This window comes from Delphinus delphis, chromosome 11 (genome assembly GCF_949987515.2).
Source record: "Delphinus delphis chromosome 11, mDelDel1.2, whole genome shotgun sequence".
Lineage (NCBI taxonomy): Eukaryota > Metazoa > Chordata > Mammalia > Artiodactyla > Delphinidae > Delphinus > Delphinus delphis.
Genome location: NC_082693.1, coordinates 70,734,024 through 70,751,422, shown reverse-complemented (window position 1 = coordinate 70,751,422; position 17,399 = coordinate 70,734,024). Strand labels below are relative to the sequence as shown.

Below are 17,399 nucleotides of genomic sequence, written 5' to 3'. Positions count from 1 at the left end.
AATATCAGAAACTAAAGCCACAGGAGAAAGAAGGAGTAAAGAAGACTGAGTTTTAACCATGTAAGTCTTTAAGAAAGGGCAAAGTAGAATGGTTTGGTAAGGGGTATTCCGCTCAAGGCAGAAACATGAAGGTAACAGGTTCTTACAGAATATATATGCTACTTAATGGGAAATATGCTACCCATTACTATAGTCACAGAATTCATCAAGAAAAGTATCGAGTCTTCAGAGACTTTTAGGTGTTAATATTTCATCTTATGCTACCTCTTAATGGCAGTGAAGAGAAACAGTGAGGTAGTACAATTTTAAGGTCTTAGTTTGAGTTCTTATTTGTGCATTTTAATAATTTATTAAATAAATTTATACACTTAATATTTAATAAATATATATTATTTTAGGTTATGTACCTGATGCCTATGGAACAAGCATTCATATTATATTTCTAATAATTTGTTTGCTATCATGACCATCATTGACATTACTTCTGCTAACACATATATAAATCAAATAATATACATCAAATGCAAGCCCAAATCTTGCAATTACATTAATAACTAACATCTATTATTTACTATGTGCCAAGAACTGTCCTAAGCAATTTAAATCTATTAATATATTTAATATAAATATATAACATATTTCCATTTGCTGAATTTATTTAAACAAACCAATTTAGAAATGGCATAGAATTAAACACAACTTGACATGTAAACATACTGTCATGTTCCTGAAACAGACGATACCTGATAAAAGTTAATAATTGCTTGTTGGAAAGCTGTCCATAAATAAGGCTAGTCTTCAGCAAAACTAAAAATATTTTGTTTCTTTAGCTTTTCTAGTATGACAATGCAATACTACCAAACTATAATCAAATATAATAAAGACAACATTGGATGGATCCATCAGTACCACTGGTTACAGCTGTTAAAACTGTTTAGTTCTTGGAGACACATAAAAACAATTAAGCCAAACACATCAAATAATTTTCATGGCTTAAAAAAAAATCACAATTCACTGAGTGATGTTAATTATGGTTGTGGTCAAAACTTCTGGTAAAGGCTATTTACAGTGTGCATGGCTGAGCACGCACTATTTATAAAGATACTTGCCAAAAAAAGATGTGGTACATATATACAATGGAATATTCAGCCATAAAAAGGAACGAAATTGGGTCATTTGTAGAGACGTGGATGGATCTAGAGACTGTGATACAGGGTGAAGTAAGTCAAAAAGAGAAAAACAAATATCGTATATTAACACATATATGTGGAATCTAGAAAAATGGTACAGATGAACCGGTTTGTAGGGCATAAATTGAGACACAGATGCAGAGAACAAACATATGGACACCAAGGGGGGAAAGCGGGGGTTGGGGGGTAGTGGTGGTGGGATGAATTGGGCAATTGGGATTGACATATATACACTAATATGTGTAAAATGGATAACTAATAAGAACCTGCTGTATAAAAATAAATTTTCAAAAGAAAAAAGATACTTGCCGATTTGTTATGAGATATATATATCTATTATAACACATAAATACGTAACATACATTTTACATATATATGTATATATCCCCTTTTAATAACTTTATGAGGAAAGTATTTTCCCCAACCTGCAGATGGGGAAACTGAGGACATATAGGTTAAACAACTTCCCCTAAGTTATACTAGCAAGTGTGGTACCAGTATGTGAATCCAAGTAGATTCATAACTTAAACTCCTAATTATTTCACTACACTGACTTTCAACTGTGTATGTCTATAAAATTTCACATTTGAGTTTGTCTCATTTTCTTAACTGAGTTTCTGTCACTCTGGGTTGGAAATGTATCACTGTTAGGAACTAAGTTAACATGTACCTTTCTCAGGTCATTGCTTATAAAACTACTGGCCAGCTCTTCGTTCTTTGTGGGGGAAGAAATTTCTTGATATGCTATTATATTTTTCATTTTAACACTAAAAGGCAATTCAGGATAAGGTTTTAAAAAGTATCAATTTAATACTGAATATTTAGAAATATGGTACACACAGACACCACAGTAATATAAAATGCATACAATTATCAACTATTTTATGAAAACTTAACATGGATGGCTGACATCTTCCAACAGATAAAACTCTAGACAAAGGTACCAGATATATTTGAGTTTTCATTTTAAATATGATTTAGTCATGCAATTAGGTTTTTAAAAAAATAAATATGACAAATATATGGATTTCTGAAGTATAAACTGACATACAAATCTATATATTTTCATATTTTTCATTAAAGCATCCTTAAAGAAGCATTCTGTAACATGAAGTTGAGAGCTCAAATTAGATGAAAGGCATGAGGTTTTAATAGAACTGAGTAATTCACATACCAAACATCTACATAAAAGTAAAGACAAAATTGCAAACATATTTGCTTTATCCTCCAAGTCATCAACTTCATAAAATTACTTACTGGAATAATTATTATAAGATAAAATTCCCAGTTCTGAATGTTAGTAAGGACACACATATAGGAGCAATATGAGAAAAAGTTTCTTTTGTAAAACAGCAAGAACTAAAACTACATCCCCTTATTAGTACATAAACCTATGATAAGCTTTCTTTTTCAAACTTACAGATGCTCACAACTGTGAAACACAGGTTAGTGAATTGGGCTAAAATGTCCCTACCCTCCATTTCCCCCAAATGGCAGCTTCAAAGGAAAAACTATCCATTGACTTTTTCACCTCAACAGCTTGAATAAAATTTATATTATGAATTTAAAGAGAAAAAATAATCACCTCACACATAAGCAAACTTGATGGAACTTAAGATGGAATAAATACTAGGTATCAGAAGAGCATATTCCTTAATGGAAGTTAAAACATCAAAATTAATTGGATTATGTCACTAATTTAAAAGTTAACACAGGAGAGATAAGAGGATTTTCTTCAATGAATTTAGAACAGTGGTCCCTAACCCTGACTACAAATTAGAGAGCCTTTGGAAAAACTGAAGCATGGCTCTACCCATAAGAAATTCAGATTTAATTGTTGTAGGGTGGGGTCTAGATGATCCTAATATGAAATGAGGGTTGAGAAACAACTGATTTGGAAAAGTTATTGATTACTCAGGGTGAATTTGATTTAAATAAATTATTCAAAATATGAGCACTTCCTACATGATAGGCACTGTTCTAAGTGCTAATGTGGAGAAAATTCTTTTTTCTATAAAAATCATTGGATATTAATATATCTTTTATCTTTTGAATAGTTACATAATTTTATTAAATTATTACTCAAAGCTTTTATTACGGTCTGCTGTCATAAAAGATTTCCTTCTACTTTTTTGAACTATCCTCAGTTGATATTATAACAGAATAGATCAAACTCAAACTTCTTCTCAAGATATATGTAGAGAATGTAACAATAACAGTTTCATTTTTCAAGTCATGGTATATGAGGTATTCTCCACCTTATATCTGGAGTCACAAAGCTATAATTTAAAAACTGAAATCAGGTATTGCTTTAATGAATCAAAAATGTACTACCATTGATGTCAGTGCTTGCTTTATATTGCCTAAAAAATAATCTATGACAGCGCCTCAGAGAACCTAGTAAGAGTAGGTCTTTAATACAGACCATGTTTCTTATGACCTATTTATAAAACATCCCTTTAAGAAAAAAGTTACAGGAATATGGGTTTTGGAACATAATTAGAAATTCATTATTTCAAAGGAACAGAAATATAGTTTTTGAAATGCTACATAATTAGAAATTAGTTACTATCCCAAGACGATAGCTTGAGCTTTAACATTTTAAATTAAAGCCAACTTTATTAGGTATTATAAAAATGCATTTTAACTCATGAAAAAAGTCAGATTTAATAAATTTGATTTGTATCTACTCTTCAAACTAACATTTTTCAGGTTTAAATTTGCTAAAACCAACTGATTAATTTATTAATCATATACTAGGCTAATTATCTTTTTTCTAGCTGGACAACAGGCCAAAACTGACGAAATTTTGGTTCAACCATAATATATGCATGTATAGAAAAATGCAATAGCAATTTATTTTCCATACTTGATGGACTTAAAACAGCATTAAATTTTTTTTTTTTTTTTTTTTTGCTGTACGCGGGCCTCTCACTGTCGCGGCCTCTCCCGTTGCGGAGCACAGGCTCCGGACACGCAGGCTCAGCGGCCATGGCTCAGGGGGCTAGCCGCTCCGCGGCATGTGGGATCTTCCCAGACCGGGGCACGAATCCGTGTCCCCTGCATCAGCAGGCAGATTCTCAACCACTGCGCCACCAGGGAAGCCCCAACAGCGTTAAGTTTTTTGTGGAAGCTCAGTAGTCAAAATAAATACTTAATAAAAATATACACCATAAGATATCAAGAACTTAGTGTTTAAAAATAAACTTTGTCACATTGTTTTGCCTTCAGTTAAACAGAACTCAATTTAGGTACCTAAGGTATCTAAGAATAATTAAGGTATGTTTTTGGAAACAAAATTAAAATTCAAGTAACACTAGAAAGATAACACTAAGATGAAAGAGAAACTTACTATGTTTTAGCTCAAAAGTTTAATCAAGTTATAGCTACTGGGACTTCTCAATATGACTATGACCCTCATAAACAGGAATAGTTTGGGAAACAAAAGTCAAAGAGTCATGATTATGTGGTTCATGCTGTGAAACCCTCAGTACGTAAAAAAATGAAAATACAGTATATATGAGCACCATCAGAAATGTGTGTGCGTATATGTATTTAAAACTTTACCTGATTAAAAATTGCCATTTAGAGTGAAGGACAAGCACACAGTTACGAAAATACATTCTTAAGCTAACATGTCATACGACTTATTTTAAAATGTTTAATCTGGCGTTCCTTCTAAAAATCAAAAAAAGAATACAACATAAAGAAAGCCAGCCAGCATTCTTTTGTAGTGCAAAGTCCCTTGGAAATAGAAGGTTACTGAAGAAAAAGAATGTGTTCAATAAGTGTTTTCAAATCCATAGTCAAATTGCAATATTTAAAGGAAAAATGAAGTTAACTAATAAATATGAATTCACAGAATAAACCAGCACATGTTGGATTTGCCCCCATGGGATTACCATTCAGGCCTCAGATTATTTTTAACTGAGGGTAGTAATCAATGTTATTCTGCTGAAAGAATCTTCCTTCTATAAGAAAATATACAAATTTCCCACCTGTAATTTCTGCTATAGTCACCAAAACTCTAAAAACTACTGTCATATATAATACATACCCTGGGGTAATGAAAGGGTCTTTAATGAAAATCTTATTTTGATCCTACGTAGAGGCAGCTTATGATAGACTGTTAGTATCCTTGCTATTTTTCAAAGCTCTCAGTATAAGTAATCACATGATATAGACTGAAGTTCTTTGAAACCACTGTCACGTGATAAAGGGTAATGCTATTCACCATTTAAAATACGTTCAATCTCTTCTAGTCTTTTTAAAGCAGCAACTCTTTTCTTCTCAATTTCTTTGATTTCTTTTGTTGTTTTGTGGGCGGTTTCTTTGTCTGTATTTTTTCCTAACTGTTTGTTGGATTTCGACTGACTTTTATTATCACTTGTTTTTATTATCTGTATGGGTCTGGGTTTACTTTTGATTTCTTTTTCATTTTCAGTTGGAATTTTGTCTCCTTCTATACCTGAAGTCTTACCAGCTGGGAATACTGGCTGTTCTACAAAACTAGATGAAGAAATTTTATCCCTGACTATATTCAAATGGCGTTGAATATATTCTTCATGTGGTGCTAATGCCAATGTTTCAACCAGGCATCTTTCAGCTTTTAATAAGTCCTTCTCTTCAAAATAAACAACACAAAGATTGTGTTTTCCTTGCACATTGCTTGGATCCATCTCCAAAATCTTTTCAAAACATTTTTTTGCTCCAAGTATATCTTTCTTTTGATTCATCAGAATGTCTCCTTTTAAAATGAGACCTTTGATATGATCAGGATAGTATCTGAGTAACTCTTCCAAGATTGGCAAAGCCATTAATTCCTTTGCAGTCTGAGAATACAGGAGAGCCAGATTAAACAGAGCACTTCTGAAATCGGCTTGTAATTTTATGGCTTTCTTCATCCACATCTCTGCTTCAGTGTCCTTTTTGTCATCCATGGCAAGCATTCCCAGATTGAAATAACCATTAGCATCTAGTGGCTCCTCATTTACATAGCTTAGAAGTCGTTTTCTAGCTTCAGGTCTGAGTTTAACCTCACCTAAGAATTTAAAAAGAAAAAAAATTATACTATGAGCAAATGAATAAGTCTGAGGAACAAAGCCACTTGCAAGTATTTATCTAGATTACAAAAAGACAGCATCAAAACAATTAATTGCTGTGCCTAAATTAAAAAGCAGAAAGAAAAAATCTCAAAGTTTTCATAGGAAAGATGTATATGAAGCACTGAAATGGTAGCTCATTTCCTTTCCTTTAAAACAGTAAAAGTGCCTCAAAAACTAAAAGGGGAGCCAAAGCAATCTTGAGGGGAAAAAAACGGAGCTGGAGGAATCAGACTCCCTGACTTCAGACTATATTACAAAGCCACAGTAATCAAGACAATATGGTACTGTCACAAACACAGAAATATAGATCAGTGGAACAGGATAGAAAGCTGAGAGATAAACCCACACATATAGGGTCAACTAATCTACAACAAAGGAGGCAAGGATAAAAAATGGCGAAAAGACAGTCTCTTCAATAAGTGGTGCTGGGAAAACTGGACAGCTACACATAAAAGAATGAAATTAGAACACTCCCTAACACCATACACAAGAATAAAAGAATGAAATTAGAACACTCCCTAACACCATACACAAGAATAAACTCAAAATGGATTAGAGACCTAAATGTAAGACCGGACATGATAAAACTCTTAGAGGAAAACATAGGAAGAACACTCTTTGACATAAATCACAGCAAGATCTTTTTTTGACCCACCTCCTAGAGAAATGGAAATACAACCAAAAATAAACAGATGGGACCTACTGAAACTTAAAAGCTTTTACACAGCAAAGGAAACTATATACAAAATGAAAAGACAACCCTCAGAATGGGAGAAAATATTTGCCAATGAATCAACAGATAAAGGATTAATCTCCAAAATATATAAATAGCTCATGCAGCTCAATATTAAAAAAAAAACCCAATCAAAAAATGGGCAGAAGACCTAAATAGATATCTCTCCAAAGAAGACATACAGATGGCCAAGAGGCACATGAAAAGCTGCTCAACATCACAAATTATTAGAGAAATGCAAATCAAAACTACAATGAGGTATCATCTCACACCGGTTAGAATGGGCATTATCAGAAAATCTACAAACAACAAATGCTGGAGAGGGTGTGCAGAAAAGGGAAGCCTCTTGCACTGTTGGTGGGAATGTAAATTGATACAGCCACTATGGAGAACAGTATGGAGGTTCCTTAAAAAACTAAAAATAGAATTACCATGTGACCCAGCAATCCCACTACTGGGCATTTACCCAGAGAAAACCATAATTCAGAAAGACACATGTGCCCCAATGTTCACTGCACCACTATTTACAATAGCCAGGTCATGGAAGCAACCTAAATGCCCATCAACCGGCAAATGGATAAAGAAGATGTGCTACATATATAAAATGGAATATTACTCAGCCATAAAAAGGAATGAAATTGGGTCATTTGTAGAGATGTGGATGGACCTAGAGACTGATACAGAGTGAAGTAAGTCAGAAAGAGAAAAACAAATATCGTATATTAACACATATATGTGGAATCTAGAAAAATGGTACAGATGAACTGGTTTGCAAGGCAGAAATAGAGACAGAGATGTAGAGAAAAATGTATGGACACCAAGGGGGGCAAGTTGGGGGTTGGTGGTTGTGGGATGAATTGGGAGATTGGGATTGACATGTATAAAATAGATAACTAATAAGAACCTGCTGTATAAAATATAAATTTAAAAAAAACACGAAAACATATAAACAAACAAAAAAACAAACTAAAAGGGATGAAATATCTCCTGATAGTTTAGATTCTAACTGGGAGTAGACGAAGAGTAGAGAATTAAGAGGAAGAGGCATGGGATTTGCCAACAAAAACAAATGTTCAATCTTGATTCTGTTAATTTTATGCACTAAACAAATTATTAACTTGTCTGGGTTAACCTACTGAATTTTCTAATAATTACATGAGATATATAAAAAATGCTCAGTAAATAGTAACTATGACTGGATAAACAAAATGTTCTAGTCTTATTAAATCAGATATTTTCTGTATGTTATTTAAAATTTTTTAGTACTTTTCAAAGGTAAAAATACACCATTATATGTAAAGCCTATGTCCAATGTCTCACTACACATAAATCGGGTTTTAGGAAACAAATATTTTATTGAGATAATTTCTATTGCAAATAAATACAAAAAAATTCAATTTCTAAAACTACACACCCCAGGGTGCAATCTTGTGTCAGATAATGGGCACCTTTCATGATTACTAAGGTTAGCTAACTTTACAAAAACATTAGTTTCCTAAACTTAGCTTTTTTGAATAACAGACATAAAGATCTTCCTCTATTCTTTTATGTGACAATATGATAAATAAAGAAAATGTGAAATAAATCAGTAGGCTTAAGTTCTTGTCTTGGACTAGTTACTAACCTAGCCATATAAAGTTAGGGTAGTTATTACATCTGTTTGGTCCTGACTCTCTAATCTACAAAACAGATGACTGGCAAAAACAAACTCAAAGGCCCTCTTTAGCTATAAAATATGATTCTTACATTTTTTGCAAAAGTTTTATAAAAGTATCTAACAATTAATATAGAGATTTTTCCAAACATAAAAATTAAGATTATAAATTATATATATTGCCTTCTGAAGCCGTACTAAAATATATCAAAGATCCTGATTTATTGTGATGAATAATTTAGTTTTGCTAAATTTATAGAAAATATAGGAAATTATAATAACGTCTCAGAAAACAGTAAAACGATACAAAATGATATCAAAAGTATTTGGACTTATAAATCAAGAGAAAATAGAATACTATTTTGTCTAAAACATATAATGCTCTTGGCTCCCTAGAAATAATTACCTAAAAATTTTTACCAATTCAGATTATTTGAATAGTATGATATTTATACATAAGATATATTTCCATGAATAAAATGACAAAATAGATAAATATGGTATTGCTTAATAGACTGTCTGAAAAATCAGTTTTAACATATACCAGAAGAACTAACAATTAGTATTGTCATATATGTTAAGGCTATTACTTGAAAAGTTTACTTCAAGTATTTTAAATATTCTTCTTATAAATTATTTATGCAGTTTTGATGTAAACCATCCATTCATAAAATGTTTGCTGGGGGTAAGATTAGGTTTTATTATATTTCAAACTAGAATATGTTTAAATATAGAAATATTTTGAAAAAACATACCTGATTCTTGCATTAATATAGCAGAATTGAATAACGCTAGCTTATGCTTTGGATTTAGTTCTAAAGCATGATTAAAGTTTTTTAGGGCTTCATTTGGTTCTTTAAGTTCAATATGAACAATCGCCAAGTTGTACCAAAGATCTGCATTGTTTTTGTCCAGCTCTAGTGCTTTAAGATATGCTTCTTTTGCTTTGACAGGTTTATTCATTTTTAAAAGCAATTCTCCTCTGTGGAAAAATCAAACACAAGCTTTACTTACATTACTGTGTCAGTCTATAGATACTATTTTTCACAAGTTTTAAGCTTTTCCACATATTCACAGCTTTCCTTTTAACTTAGGTTTTTAAAATTTTCTTTTAAAAATAACAAACTGTCCTTAAACCTGAACACATTAGTTTAGCAAATTTGGCTTGATACGTTTTCAAATATTTTTAAAGAAGGAAAGAGCATGCCTGACGCTAGAGAGTAAGATGTCGGGAGGTATCAAAGAAAGGGGAACAGAGAAAATATATTCTTTGAATATATCTTGAAAAACAGCAGACTAGTCTACATCAGAAAAATGATAGCAACTAGAGTGGGAGATTAATTTGTCAGATGAAGTAACAGCATTTGAAGAAGGAATATAAATACAGTAGTGATGGGGAAATTCCAGTATTCAAATCTGTTAGCAATGTCTCACTATACAAAAAGAAGAACATTAGAAATTGTTTACCCCTTAAAATTACTTAGTTTTCTTCGATGTATTCTTATAAAATGACCATTCATTAAAAAGAAAAGGAATTTAAAAAGCCGATCTGGTAGGATGGAAGGGCAATAGTGCCACCTGTAGATACTTTTGAGGAACACATCTGAAACTAATGATCACAGTTTGAAAATCATTTTAGAAATCATTCTAATATGGTTACATTTTCTGTTACAGAGCTTAAAAAAGTCATTTTTACATATGTGCAAATCAGTTTAAGTACTGAAATGAGTTACTTTTATTATAATACTACTCTTTCTTGAAGTATTAGCATAGGCATGAAATCAAATAAACTGATATTCCCAATTTCTAGAATAAGTGTCCAAAATGTGATTTTTTTTTGCGTTACACGGGCCTCTCACTGTTGTGGCCTCTCCCGTCGCGGAGCACAGGCTCCGGACGCGCAGGCTCAGCGGCCATGGCTCATGGGCGCAGCAGCTCCGCGGCATGTGGGATCTTCCCGGACCGGGGCGCGAACCCGTGTCCCCTGCATCGGCAGGCGGACTCTCAACCACTGCGCCACCAGGGAAGCCCCAAAATGTGATTTCTTTAAATGCAGAGATTATTAATTCTTTATAAATTAACATATGACACGTTTTATTTATAGAAACAACCCCAGTAAACTTAGTGAATTTCAGCAAGTACTAGATAAGGCTGAACAAAGACAGCTTCCAGCTATGAACGGATTTCATTTCAAAAACTTAAATTCTGAATGCATTTTCCCCATATAAACAATGTGACAAATTATAATTAGGTTTCTGGAGCACGCTGCAAAACAAAGTTTAACATAAAATTTTCCTCAGGTACAATACAAATGATAAGACTTACATGAGAAAATATATCAACTTCTAATATTACAAAAATTTTTTTACTGGCAACTAAAAAGTTTCTTTGTAGTAACAATAACCAGTCAATTCTCAGTATTAATTTAAGAAAGCTCTTGAGAGTTTGATATTATATAATTATTTCTTAATTAATTTTATATATAATGATTTCTTAATTATACAATGATTTCTTAATTATTCTATAATAATTAAGAATAACTTCTTGTAAAAATAATTATTTTGTAATAATTAAGAATTATAAAAGGTAAATTTCAGCTGTTTTAAATAAAAGTGAATTTGTAATGAGAAGCAAATGAAATTAAAGAGGAGCTTTTCCTACCCTTCCTTTTGTATAAATAAACCTAAGTTTGCTATTATAAGTTATGGACTTCCTTGTCAATTTAAAATGAAATCAATTAAATTTGTTAGTCTAAAACAGGCTGTATTTCTACGCTCTTGGTTGCTAACTAAGATTTACTAGAAGAAGAAAAAAAAGCCAAATTAGTCAAAATAGCTTAAAAGTATATGCAGGTGCAGCTTTAATCTTCTATAGTGAAAGCCTAAAGCGAACTACAACACCTGCTAATGTAAGCCTGCTTGAAGTCGGGTCTCATGCTTATTGCTTGTCGGTACAGCTGATCCGCTTCTTCCAGTCGGGACTCATTTGCTCGTATCAGGTTGGCCAGATTAATGTAAACATTTAAGTGGTTAGGTGCAATTCTGGCTGCATATTTTTTACCAGGAATAATCTGTTAAAAAAAAGGGGTTTTTATAATTTGACATTTCAGTACCAAATAAAATCTGAAGTAAGTAGTCCTAGTGTTTTATTTAAAATTTACATAGAACATAAAAAGACACACTGCAATACTAAAATAATACATAAAAAATGTGAAATAATCTGCAGTATCCACAAAATGTAAGTAAAATAATTAATGTTTAGTAGCAATGAAGGTTGTATTTTTTCATTCATGCCAGCTCAACAGATTACTGTTAGATTTTTATATATGTATTATTTTATGAAGTCATAGAAATCAGAACTTCTAGAGGCTAAGGTCCCTTAGTATGTTTGAGTCAGACCAGGAATAGAACTTGGATCTTTTCTCTCAGTCTACTGTATTTGTTACACTATGTCAGCTTTCATGTTGTCAGCAAAATATTTACTGGTTGTGATAACAGGGTAGTTAATTTTACTTCAGAGCTATAGTAAACCCTCACTTGTTTGGTGGAGTTAGGAAATAAAATTCTCTAATTAACTGATTATTCAGGTTAAGTAAAGGTTATTATATATAATATATATGAACCCAAATTCTCAATGAACATAATAAATTATATCTGATAAAAATCTTTATTGAACAGAATTTAACTTTAGGATCTTAGGACTGAAATAATTCTTAATGTATCATGTGGTCCAACTCTATTTTTAAAACATTTAGCAAACTGTCAAATCATTTCAATATTACTACTGTTATTAATACAGTATTAATAATATAAACCACAATTGAGAAAACTGTAGCCCAGGGTAAACTATCTTTGCAGATTACACACAGCTAGCTGGCCAAGGGCAGTATCAGATTTTCTAAATTTGACTTTGTATTGCGGATATCCAAGAAATCTTGTACTTGTGACATTATAGCAAATGATGGGCACAGGACAGCAACAGAGATGTATCCACTCATTTTATCACTTTGTTTTCTTCATTTATTTCTTGATAGGAGTAATGTTGAATTTAGTGCTTACTGCACATAAATAAAATTCTTTTCATTTAAAGTCACTTAACTCATAAATAACTTGTAATCAAAAATATCTAAAATTCATAATATCATAATTTGGTTTTCACAGACTATAAATTTTAAGTGAGCTATGAAAGTGAATGTAATCTTTTATAACACTTACAGTAATAGATGGTTCACTGGACAACTTACTTTTAATATCAACAAATTGAAGAATAGATAAAGATTTTCCATTTGGATAATTCTATTCAATATGGACATCTAGCAGACATGACACAATAGAAATAATTTATGACTACTTACTTGAGGCATCAGCGACTTAGCTGTCATATAAGATTCTTCAGCTGCTTTGGTTCTATTTAAATTTTTATAAGTTCTTCCTACATTCATGTGGGCACCAATATCATCTAAAATTAAAAAAAAATCATTTGTTGGCAAATACACTAAATAGCATTCAATGTAAACTACTAAGAAGACATGTTTCTAGAAACAAACACACTAAAGCAAAAGAATGTAAAAGGAGGCAATAGGTCCTGCTTCCTCCTTAAAGCTCTTCTAACACAACTTATTATAACTTATGAGCAAGGCTACACTAGAAAATTATTAAATAAAGTACCATAAGAACAGAAAATACACATATGACATGAAAAAACTATTTGAATGGCTCCTGGAAGGGTTAAGATATGAGAGGGGAGAAATAAAGGTAATGATTAAATTTACATCTTTTTTTTTCCACTATATTTTACTATCCTATACTAAGGCTTACTCTTATTTCCTTAATCTCATAGCTTTGGAATTCACTCAAAAGCAAAAAGGATTTACAAGTGAAAAGGATCACCATGATTACTAGAATTATTTCAAGTATTATAAATAACAAAAATGAATCCATGGTGGCATAGCGGCAAAGAGCCCGTGAAAAAAACTTTGTGACTTTGTTTTTAAAAATTTTTGTGAATGTGGTTGGAGTGCAAGTTATCTGGATTCTATAATATTACTTAAGATGCAGCAGCCCAGATCTCTTAAATGATGATACATTCCCATATAATTTAATTAAAACTTTTAAAAAGGTTGTCTTAATATCAAATCCTCAGCAAATTTATTCAGGGATAGAAAAATATAAAATTAAAATAAAAAAGATATGAGGGTTCATTGTACACTAGTTTTAAGATATAATTCCCAGTAAATATTTCAAAGCTTTGGAATAAAGATAGAAAGAAGGGAGATCTTAAATTAGACAAATTTTACTCAACATGAATCTCTAACAGACATGACAAGGTTTCAAATTATGATTACTACTTGCCTGTGACACCAATGATGATTTTGCAGTTGTGGAATAGTTCTCTGCCTGCAACTCCCAGGACACATAGGGGCCAAGCATATATATTTTAGGCATTCCTCTAGGAGGAGAGTAACAGTCCTAAGATCTTGCTAAATTATGTTTCAGGTTGGCAATTGTGTGCACTGTACAAAAACTGTTAGATGCCATATGGGTTTAGTTAGAGAATTAGGGGACAGGATTGGGGGAAAGAGGTTGATTTCTTGTTTTTAGACATATTGCTGAATCTCATGGGGTCTCAGGAGGCGGTCAAGCCAAAAAAAAAAAAAGAAAAGAAGAGGAAAAAAGGCCCAATACTGGCAGCAATTCAGAATACTTGTGTAGCTTTGAAAAATTCAGATACCTTACCCTACCCAGCTCAATCAAAACAGAATCTTCAGGAATAGGATTGCAAAAATGTTTTAAAAAAGTTTCAGAGGCAATTCTGATGTAGATCCAAGGTTGAAATACATTGCATTACCAAGAGTATATAGAGTTTTTGCTCTTATACAGCTCTTTAAAAAAAAACTTTTTTATTGAAGTATAGTTGAATTACAGCATTGTGTTAATTACTGCTGTACAGCAAAGTGACTCAGTTATACATATATACATTCTTTTTCCTATTCTTTTCCATTATGGTTTATCACAGGATATCGAATATAGTTCCCTGTGCTATATACAATAGGACCTTGTTTATCTAAGCTCTTTTTTTTTAAACATCAGATAAATCTATACCACTTACTACAGAGATCAGAAAGTTACCCAGAAAAAACTAAGGGTATATAGAACCTGAAAAAATTATTTATACAGTAAAAATTTAATCTAAGAAAAGAACAAACTGAAAGTTTAAGTAAATAAAAGTGAAATTATGTCAGGTAAGTATTTAAAATGTTACTGAAAAGAGCCCCAACCAACCTTAGAAAAGAGGTTATCCATTAGGATGAAAGACAAGGCAAATTACTATCTACTAATCAGGTTCTTAGAACTATGGCAAGGAGATACTCTCATCAGTGAAGACTACAGACACTAGAGTAAGGCACCCTTACTTTCTCAAAGAACAAAGATAGCAATCAGATAGCATTTAGCGTCAAAAAAATCTACACAACACAGCTAATAAAATGAAACAATTTTTAAAATAAGTTACAAAGTTTAAGATTCTAGGAGGAAACAGCATTACTGGTAAGGCAAATCTATATTCGAAAAAAAAAAAAGGTAAGAAAGCAGGCAAGATATAAAAATCAATTACATTTGAATGACTAAAAAGCTACAGAATTTCAAAAAACAATCTTGCTATTATGAGTGCGCTATCCAAAACAACAGCAGCCTGAATCTAGCAGTCTGTCTTTAATTCAATGTAAACGAGGACTGGCAAATATCAGGCAACTCTGTGCCTAATAATTCTTCAGCCACCAACAGTGAAGTTAAGTATTGTCACACTGATGGCCCAGGCATATGTGTTGCTTTCCAGTTATTTCCTACTCACAAATTTGTCAATTTATTTAAAAAGATATATTTATAAATATCTGGAAACTCTTGAAAACTCTAAAAATCATTTCTACCTTGATGGCATCAAAGTTGAACTAGAAATCCATGATTATTTTCGTTTCAAAGATTTGAAGTTAGATAAAAATGAAATCATTGATTTTAAGGCAAAAATTAACCTTGGAGAAATCTGGTGTTTCTCGAGAAAAACCTACCCTCGTCTTATAAAGGTGTTTACGGAAACTGTAATTCAATTTACAAAAATTTTATCTTGTGAATTGATTTTTTAAAAAAACTTGTAACCTTGATAAAGGAGGCAGGAATGTACAGTGGAGAAAGGATAGCCTCTTCAATAAGTGATGCTGGGAAAACTGGACAGGTACATGTAAAAGTATGAGACTAGATCACTCCCTAACACCATACACAAAAATAAGCTCAAAATGGATTAAAGACCTAAATGTAAGGCCAGAAACTCTCAAACTCTTAGAGGAAAACATAGGTAGAACACTCTATGACATAAATCACAGCAAGATCCTTTTTGACCCACCTCCCAGAGAAATGGAAATAAAAACAAAAATAAACAAATGGGACCTAATAAAACTTCAAAGCTTTTGCACAGCAAAGGAAACCATAAACAAGACCAAAAGACAACCCTCAGAATGGGAGAAAATATTTGCAAATGAAGCAACTGACAAAGGATTAATCTCCAAAATTTATAAGCAGCTCATCCAACTCAGTAACAAAAAAACAACCAACCCAATCCAAAAATGGGCAGAAGACCTAAATAGACATTTCTCCAAAGAAGATATACAGACTGCCAACAAACACATGAAAGAATGCCCAACTTCATTAATCATTAGAGAAATGCAAATCAAAACTACAATGAGATATCATCTCACACCAGTCAGAATGGCCATCATCAAAAAATCTAGAAACAATAAATGCTGGAGAGGGTGTGGAGAAAAGGGAACCCTCTTGCACTGTTGGTGGGAATGTAAATTGATACAGCCACTGTGGAGAACAGTATGGAGGTTCCTTAAAAAACTACAAATAGAACTACAGTATGACCCAGCAATCCCACTACTGGGCATATACCCTGAGAAAACCATAATTCAAAAAGAGTCATGTACCACAATGTTCACTGCAGCTCTATTTACAATAGTCAGGACATGGAAGCAACCTAAGTGTCCATCAACAGATGAATGGATAAAGAAGATGTGGCACATATACACAATGGAATATTACTCAGCCATAAAAAGAAATGAAATTGAGCTATTTGTAATGAGGGATAGACCTAGAGTCTGTCATACAGAGTGAAGCAAGTCAGAAAGAGAAAGACAAATACCGTATGCTAACACATATATATGGAATTTAAGAAAAAAAAAATGTCATGAAGAACCTAGGGGTAAGACAGGAATAAAGACACAGACCTACGAGAGAATGGACTTGAGGATATGGGGAGGGGGAAGGGTAAGCTGTGACAAAGCGAGAGAGAGGCATGGACATATATACACTACCAAACATAAGGTAGATAGCTAGTGGGAAGCAGCCGCATAGCACAGGGAGATCAGCTCGGTGCTTTGTGACCACCTGGAGGGGTGGGATAGGGAGGGTGGGAGGGAGGGAGACGCAAGAGGGAAGAGATATGGGAACATATGTATATGTATAACTGATTCACTTTGTTATAAAGCAGAAACTAACACATCATTGTAAAGCAATTATACTCCAATAAAGTTGTAAAAAAAATAATAAAAATAAAACAAACAAAAAAAACTTGTAACCCAAAACAAACAAAAGACTGTAATCAACTGTTTGTCTAACATGTCATTCATGTTGCCTGGTCAGCGACCATTGTATAGTTTATATTCT

General features: G+C 32.5%; 1 protein-coding gene across 1 annotated transcript in view; it reads right to left on the bottom strand.

Annotated features, from left to right (window-relative positions):
* Positions 1–1,982: 1,982 nt before the first annotated feature.
* The window catches only part of TMTC3 (transmembrane O-mannosyltransferase targeting cadherins 3), a 64,873-nt gene continuing 49,456 nt past the window's right edge, over positions 1,983–17,399 (bottom strand). The window contains exons 11-14 of the mRNA XM_060025333.1: positions 13,037–13,140; positions 11,583–11,752; positions 9,438–9,664; positions 1,983–6,231 (exon numbers count right to left, since the gene is read on the bottom strand). Coding sequence (XP_059881316.1) covers positions 5,417–6,231; positions 9,438–9,664; positions 11,583–11,752; positions 13,037–13,140 — 1,316 coding nt within the window. The 3' untranslated portion in view covers positions 1,983–5,416. The remainder of the gene's footprint in view (positions 6,232–9,437; positions 9,665–11,582; positions 11,753–13,036; positions 13,141–17,399) is intronic.